At 38.1% G+C, this 8,983-nt stretch overlaps 1 protein-coding gene across 1 annotated transcript in view; it reads right to left on the reverse strand.

Moving 5' to 3' along the window:
- Positions 1-6,136, reverse strand: part of ATG3 (autophagy related 3) — a gene marked incomplete at its 5' end in the record, with an annotated part of 22,393 nt that extends 16,257 nt beyond the window's left edge. The window contains 3 exons of the mRNA XM_010077233.1: positions 879-949; positions 2,166-2,215; positions 6,063-6,136. Coding sequence (XP_010075535.1) covers positions 879-949; positions 2,166-2,215; positions 6,063-6,136 — 195 coding nt within the window. The remainder of the gene's footprint in view (positions 1-878; positions 950-2,165; positions 2,216-6,062) is intronic.
- Positions 6,137-8,983: the final 2,847 nt, after the last annotated feature.

Below are 8,983 nucleotides of genomic sequence, written 5' to 3' on the forward strand. Positions count from 1 at the left end.
CAGCAGGAAACACGTTATTTTGAAATGTTATCGAGAAGGATCAGAGAAATGTGGGACCCTGAAAGTGGAGGGAAGAGAAAAACAAAGTATAACACTTGGCCATCCAGCCATCGGGACCACCTCAGGAAAGTCTGTCCAACACTACTGTAAGCATTTTCACATGATAGCACGCTGCAAGACTCCAAAAGCCAGCAGGTAAAATCGAAGTATAAAATACAACCCATTGCAGGTAAAAATCTCCTCAGGCTGTTCTTAATACTGAAGGTTCTCTAACAGTATTAGCTTTGACACATTTTGATAAACGACCTTTTGAGAAAATTATTTCCCCATGGTTGTGACAAGATGTTAGCCTTCTTATCCATTAAAAAGGTTGTCACCATAAGTATATATCCACAACTGTGAAGCTGATCAAAATTTTATTTACAATTATTTTTTATATTATTGTTATTGACAGGGATAGTGACATTAATTACATATCTGACCTAGAAGTATCAGTGTCACTGTGAAAGACACTTTGGGAATATTTCAATAGCCTGAGTTTTCCAAAAGAAAGAGCAAAATAAACACATTTTCCTTTTAGTCACTGAATATGAGTTGAGGCATAGGAGAAAGGAAAGACAGACAAGGAGGTTTGTAATGTTTAAACTTCATTTCTACTTCATTAAGGCAAGCTGTATTACTAGTATAAAGCCCTGCTGACAACTGCTCTAAAGAAGATTTTAGATGTGCAGGAAAAACTTACCTAATATCACAAAGCCAAAGCATCCAAAGTGCAAGATATTTGCTTCTCCTTTCACTAAGGACAATTAGTAGAGCTGACAGCACAGTCAACCATGCTATCAATCCTAAGAACACTTACATTTAAACTTTAGCCTTACCATTTTTAGTTACCAAAAACTGTTTGTCTGTTGGCAGATAGGCCTTGACTTTTAGCTCTTCTCCTGAAGCCCTGTAAAATGAAGTGCACCGTAAAAGGTTGAGAATTTCACGATCTGCAAACAAAAGAACCCTTCTATTTTCAGTATATATCAGGAGCACTTTATATACTTCTCTTGACTTATTCTTAGAATGTGTTTGCTATGACTTTACTCTTCCTTATACAAAGACCTTGATACAGGTATGGGGTCAAAAAGGTCGGCCACCCCTGAACTATGGAGTCTTGGATCAAAACTATTTTTTGTTTCAAAAACTACTTTCACTTTGAGCTTGAGAAGCAAAGACAGGTTGACAGAACAATGTAGTCTGTATGAAATTTTCTAGGATCAGCAACAACATAGTGCCAAATGCATGAAGAAAAGAACTTCAGAAAAAGCAAGAAACAGACTTCTAGAAATATAAAACCTGCCCACTGTCACCAGAGCTCAAGTAATTGTTGCCAAGCTCACATTATTCCAGTATTTGCTTTCACCTTCAGGGGTTTTTGGTTTGAAATAAGAGTGACATTTTAAATAGCCTGTTCCATATTGCTAGCACATAGACCAGACTCAACATCATGTTTTCTCTGAAGCAGACAGCAAAAAGGCATGAAACAATGATTCAAGCATAGTAATTCCTCCCTCAGCACTTCATGGTCCAGTATAGAGCCAAGAATCTTGATACCAACTGCACAATGGCCATATAGGCACTAACTGATTAGCTTTACAATGCAAGACACCAATAAAATATGACGAAGCACCTTATTTGTGCCCTTATTGTACATGAAAGATAAGGGATTTCCAAGGGCAAGCACTGCACAAAGTGATCTGATGTTGGCCAACTTGAACAAATTTAATTAACAAATGCTTGTCTAAAACATACCAATTCCAACTACTTCCTAGCAATTCCAGTTGTACATGGCCTTTGCTTTTTCAATCACCAAGACAAAGCTCAGGGAGACATGCTGCTTCTGCAGCTAAGCACTGAAAGCATTCACAGTATGTACCAGCTTATTTCCTCTAAAGCCCCAGGAAAAAAAACAAACAAATCCTCATCTCAACTACTGCTACACAAAACAATAAATAAATCCTGCCTGTCTTAAAGATAGCTTCATCATAAAAACAGCAGAAGTTCTACTACAAGAGTCCATGTACTATTCTGCAATGAGACAACTGTATAGTTGTATCCAATGGAAACACAAAGCATAGGTAGGGACACTGGCTTTCTCCAGTTCTTCTGATTTTACTTACCATTGCCAAGTAGGACAGTGGTGAACTAAGTGATCTCCAGCTGCGACAAACTGTTAAGGAAGGAAAAAAAATAAAGTACTCTTAAATATGTTGTAAGGAAACAATTTCCAATTTTTCTCAATATTAATATTTCACTTGTATATTCCATTGATAGATTAACTATGTAACTAATAACAGTTTATATCAGTTTCATGCTTTCTTTTAACGTCACTTCTCAGCTAACCATGAAAACCCAAAGACTAAATCCACTTCACCTGAAGGAAATGCATACTAAGCACAATAGCAAATTAAGATCAAGTTTTAAAAGCTATGGTATAAAGTACGGGTCTTGTAACAAGCAAAAAACATTCTAGACCTAGCAACATTGTTTACTCTGTGATGAAGAAACTTTTTATTTGCCACTCTTCAAAATTTATTACATAGACAATGAAGAGCTTAATGTAAAAAAATATATTTAGTTCTCTTTCAGAGTTCAAAGCAATTTTGCAGAAAGAAAAGTGAGACTGACGTTAATTCATTTAATCAGTGATAGAACTGCAAAAGAGGAATAAGCAATATACATTTTAAATAATGACCATCACTATGATAATTCACCACTGATGTTAAATAAATATGGAAAAACAAGTACATAATACACTGCAAAACTTGTGTACAACTGTTCTGAAGAAACAGCTTTTAAAAATTTTCACTCTACTTCTTAGTACCAGAAATAAAGGCTTTCATAAAATCACATCACTATATCAAAGCAATACTTGAAAACTCAGGCTAGACTTTTGTATGAGCTCAAAATTCACCCAGCAAAGTCTAACCCACTGGGCTTATTCTTTGTACATACAAACTGAGGAAGGCAAGCCTGTATTTAAGAACAGTGATTTGTGTGTTCTTTGCACCAGTTACTTTTGAAAATGAGATGCACACCTATTGCTACAGTTGCTTTCTTGCCCTAAAATGACAGTTTGTAAAAATATATTTCCTAGTCAACCAGAAGCTGTTGTAGCATGACACAACAGGCTTGTGGTGTGTCAGCCATTTTCTCACCATGTCCTCCAAAGTGAGGCATATCAGCATAGAGGAAAACACAACATGTACTGCATTTGGATTAACAGATCTAATCTCTGCAAAAGTGCATTCTGTCACCCATTTTCCAACTAAATTTCTAGCAAAAGTGAAATCTTCACTTTAAAGAAAATAGCAACCCCTCCCAATACAAATGGAAATTTTAAAACTCATTAGCCTTTATACAATAATAAATAATACATGAAACTCCAGAATTATTTAAAATTCTCTATTCAAGGAACTGGAACATTGTTTGTGGCACTAATGTTAAAATATATCATTAAAGATGAAAAAAATTTAAAGTGTTTTTTGTGTGTCTAACAGATGAAAAAACCTAAAACAATACTTGAAGCTTCATTTGCATTTTCTTCAGTTTAAGCAGCATAATTAATCTACCTGGTTTTACTGTATTACTCAAGCACTAATGTTATTTCATACCTGAATCAATATTGCAAAAGTGGCAAGAGATCAGTTTTAGGACAACATCTTATTTCTACTCCTGGAAAGATGATTCTTAAGATTTGTCTGTACTTACTGTGGTGGGTTAACCTTGGCTGGATGCAAGAAAAAAAAGCCACTCTATCACTCCCCTCCTCAGCAGGACACGGTGCGGGGGGGAAAATAAGATGGAAAAAAACTCAAGATAAAGGTCAAGATAAAGGCAAATTAACAAAGCAAAAGCCAAAGCTGTGCGCAGAAGCGAAGGAAAACAAGAGATTTATTCTCTACTTCCCTCTACTTCCCATCAGCAGGCAATGTCCGTCCACTTCCCAGGAAGCAGGGCTTCAGTACATGTAGCAGTTCCTCCAGAAGACAAATGTCATAAAAATGAATGCCTTTCCCTCCTCCTTTCTATTAGCTTTTACTGCTGAGCAGATGTCATATGGTACAGAATATCCCCTTGGTCAGCTGGGGTCAGCTGTCCTGGCTATGTCCCTTCCCAAGATCTTGCCCAGCCCCAACCTACTGGTAAGGGGGAAACACTGGGAAGACAGCCTTGATGCTGTGTGAGCGCACTGCTCAGCAGTAGCCAAAACACTGGTGTGTTAGCAACACCTTTCTAGCTATCAATAGAAAGAACAGCACTATGAGGGCTGCTATGGGGAAAATTAACTCCATCTCAGCCAGACCCAATATGTATAAAATTAAAATGGGTGTTAACTTTGAGGTATTAACTAGGAAGAACTCATGACAGGCAAGAATTTGTTAAAATTAAATCAAATACACAGATATATGAAAAGAGTGAGCAGGTGTTGAGTTTGATTAATGAGTCATCTTTAGCCTTATCACTAATTGATTCATGTTCAGAGCCACAGGAACCCCACAAAGTCTACAAAATAGTCAGCATCTCAAACTAAAACGCAGTTAAATCGAGGCTCTCTACCCAAGAAATCCAAACTCATTCAAATATAACATCCTAGCATCATTATAGATTACTTCAATTTTTCTTTAGCAATCATTACTATATAAAGACCAAAACAATCAGTGAAGAGGAAAGACTGTCAAAGGGACAATCAGCAGATTCATGCTCCAGCCCCAGCTAAATTTAACAAAAAACTAATCTTGTTGTATAACTGTTTCCCTTCACTACTGCTTTGAAGGATCCAATTTATTCATCCTATCAACATCTAACTTTATATGAAGAATACATATTATTTGCATTCTCTTACGGGTGTTTAAATGCTGCAGATTGTTTAACATAGCATAGCGTGGCTCTTGCTATGTTCTATAGAAATTACCTTTTCTTTCAGTACTACTGCAGAGACTACCTTTTTACCCCCACAGATCAAGAAGGGATTAAGCATTAGTAGACCATTTGTCTAGACTTTCTCTGGTACATTTGTTTTATATATAATATCATAATATACTATTATGTAATATATAATATATATAAACATTTATACACACACACATATATGTATGGTTATCAGAACAGCAACCATGTTGCTAAGCCTGTTTTTCTGAGCAGTACTCTTCTGGATCATAGAAAGCATGAGTAATTGCTTGCCATACAACATAGCAGAGAAATGCTAAGTACCAAGGTCATGAAGAACACTTCTCTCCACCTTATCTACCTCCATCAGCTTTCATTTGTTCCATCTTTTTCCACCTCATCTTCACATTTGTGCACTGTCCCATTTTTGCTTTCATTCTACCTAACAGTATTAACATTGTTTTCTTATACCTCTGTAAAGACTACGTATTTTCAGAACAGTAGCACTCTCAGAAAGAGTAGAGAAGTCAAAATAGCACTGCACAATCAATGTTTTCACTATTCTAGAAAAAATACTGTTTGTTTCTCTTCGCAGCAGACTCCTTAAAAAACTACAACTGCTTGTCAGCAATCCAAAATACAACCAGTCTGAACTAGCCTATAGAAAAGAGGAGGGAAAAAATAATTATTGGATCCTTGGTGTGGACAAGGATACGTAATGATTTAGCCAGAGCTTCGTAAGGAACCAAAAGCGAGGTAAGCAAAGACTGTTCGCAAGACACAAGTTCCTCTTTGAGTTGCTTATGAGAAAGACCTCTGAAATCAATATATTCCTGTTTTAAGTCTTCAGCTCCCACGAAAAATGGGGCTGTTGACCCAGCACGAGCTTCCTTACAAGATTTTCAGACATAACACAGGAAAAAGCATCCCACATTCAGTTGTCAAGTGTCATCTAAGAGGAATTCTGCTGATCTACCTCATCTGTAGAGTAAAAAAGCCATTCAGAACGTCCACTTTGTGCAAATTGTTTCAAGAAGCAATAATTAGTTGTCAAAGACATGAACAAGGTCATTTTGAGTAAAACATCACTACTTTCAAAATATACTTCAAAGTTTCCAAATACTTACTTCTTCAGGTGTAATTACTCCAGTTTCTTTAAACTTGGACTCCTGCAATAAAGAAAGTTCAGAAATGTTTAGAACTGCTGACAAAAGTACCCCACTCTACTGCTAAGACAGACATCAGCTTTATTATTGTCTTGGAACTAGCCTTGTCCACAGAAATCTGTGAATCAGCTTGGAGGCAACATCTGCCAGGGCTGATAGGCAGCTTACTTCCATATCCCATAACGTAAGACCCAACAAAATTACTTGTTGCAGAATGTGGGGTATTATGAAAAAGGATCACACGTACAAAGTTTGTGGTTTTTGTTTTTTTTTCTTGCTACAGCCAATTATATCAATAACGAAGCAAAGATCCCTGGCACTCAATATTACATTTGCCAGTAAGAGGCATAAAACCAGCTGAAATCACCGATTCTCACAGTCAGGACTTTTGTGACTGTTCTAGGTACTAAGCAGCACTGGAACGCATCAGTATGAGGTTTGCAGTTAAGACAGGTTATGAAATGAAGGACCAAACTGACTTTTCTCTGTGATAGAAAAGGTTATGTAGAAAGGCTTAGCTATTAACACTTTTTGTACCCATTTCTGTGCCTTCATTATGCAGCCCATGGAAACAATTTTGATTTTCTCATATAGTCATGTTTTTTTATGGAGCAGAGAATAGACAGCAAGCAGCAATACAATTTAGTTCTGCATGGAGAAGTGAAGTACTTTTGCATTAAAGATGACATCTACAAAGTTTAAGGATATGACATTTCTAGCATACTCAAATATAAAGTATATTTTGTTTCACACTTCTGTTTGTTTGTTTTTCTTCAGAAAAGCCTCAAGCACCAAGGAAACCTACTGTTCCCCAGCATTAGAGCTACCTAAGAATGGCTTTTGAAAAAGAATACAATTTCACCCACTTTTAAAATTTCTGCATCACCAATTACTGAATAACTACCTGCCCTAAAGAACTCATGGTTTGGGTTTTTTTTTTTGTTTTTTTTTTTCCTATTAAGACTAAAAGCAGCAACTGAGAAGTACCTCACTTTTGGCTACACCTTCACCCTGTTCAATCATTCAGAAAGCTTTAAAGAAAACCAGCCACTGCTTAACTTAGTTATTCTTGATGGTTCACCCTGGTGCATGCTATCACCTGTGCTATGTAAAAGGAAATGAGCACACCTGTTTCATACAATACTGATTACTTCCTTTCTCACTTATTTCTAAAGAAGAGACATTTAAGAACAAGATAAAAATAAGCAAAGCAGCAGTTGTACAAACACCATCACTATCTGTTAGTTAACAGAAATCAGAGAAAAACAACCCTGGTTTAGCAACTTGGATTGCTGTAAAAACTGAGAATTCTTGAGAACATATTATACACCACCACAGTGGAGACAACTTACTATTTAACCTCAAAATGCACTATAAGCAGTAGGTAACACGCACAAACTTGTGTTTCTGGAATTATATAAGGAAAATATGTAAAATATCTATCCTCTGTTCCCTGAGGGTAAATAGCTCACTTCTCCATCTCTGTACATTGTGCGGTACGTAAGCTAGTGAGAGACACAGGTCTAGTTTCTTTGCAAAGTTACCAAGTTGGAGTATTTATTTCAACCCTGTATAAAAGACACATAATATTATCACCTCCCATTGTGGGAGGTTCTACTCCTCCCTCCTCCTAATAGTACATCTGGGCACACGAATTCTTCCACTATTACACCAGCTGTGCAACAGCAACTATGGTGAACAAGTTACTTCACCTTTTCACACCACAACTTCACTGCAGCACTTACATGCCACACTGGCAGACAACTCTAGAAAGGTTCACTATCCAGGTAGGAGCATACTATATACCACAGAGGGACAAGTTCAATTAATAATTGAGGATCACTGTCTTCTACCCACAGATCTCAGCTGCAGAGTACAAGGCAGACAAAAAGTCACACCATAAAACCAGAGGCAGAGATGGCTGTTGTAAACAACTACAGCAGAGGTCTGTTTTCAAAAACATAGAAAAATGTGAAGATCAGTAGTGAAAGAATTGCTGACAAGTTAAGCATTCACATACAAAGTTGGGTTTTCTGTTAAAAAGTATTTGTAAACAGGAGACAGAAGATGGCATACAGTCTAACTGCAGAAAAACACATAAAATCTGTTTCTACCTAAATAAGCAACAAGAGGCATTCTAACGGATGTGCTGCCCACCTTTACAAGCAGACTGTCAAAATCCACTCTCAAGAACCAAACAGTCCACTTCCACTATCCACAGTTACTTTAGAACGTAAAGCTTTATAAGTAATGCTAACACAGAAATAAGCTATGCTACAAAACTTTATACCTGCTCACAAAATAAGATATGACTAGGGTTTCCATTTTATATCACGTGAAGAAGCTGCACTCTTATCCAAAATAACGATTCCAATGTATTCCTGAAACCAGGCTTAAGCTTGTCAGTACATGAGCACCTTTGGATTTCCATTCCTAGTCACACAATTCGTTAAAGTTTAGCCACTTTAATAGAAAACAGCAACAAATAAGTTACTCCTCGAACAGTAGGACCGGCAACATTAGCTCTTCGAAGGCCTACACCTCCCAGGCGAATGTTCACAGCCCTAAGGGGATGTGAGCTCCAGCTCGGCTTCCCTCCACCCCGCACACCCGAGTGCAGGATGAGGTCCGAAGACTTTGTCGCCGCAAGGCCGCCCCAACACAGCCTCCCCCTGACAGCGCACCTACTCCAGGGACGCCTGAGGGAGGACCGCGCCCTCGGAGACCCTCCACCGGTTGCGTAAATCCTCCGCAACGACACCGTTCCTCAGGCCCAGACGATCCGCAGCCCCCGTGCAGCTTCCGGGAAACCCGAGCGACCCCCAGAAAGGACGGGCGGGGGCCCTCCTGACCTGCTGGGGCAGCAGGGAAAGGCCCGCGGA

This window comes from Pterocles gutturalis, unplaced genomic scaffold, assembly GCF_000699245.1.
Source record: "Pterocles gutturalis isolate BGI_N339 unplaced genomic scaffold, ASM69924v1 scaffold28223, whole genome shotgun sequence".
Taxonomy (NCBI): Eukaryota; Metazoa; Chordata; class Aves; order Pterocliformes; family Pteroclidae; genus Pterocles; species Pterocles gutturalis.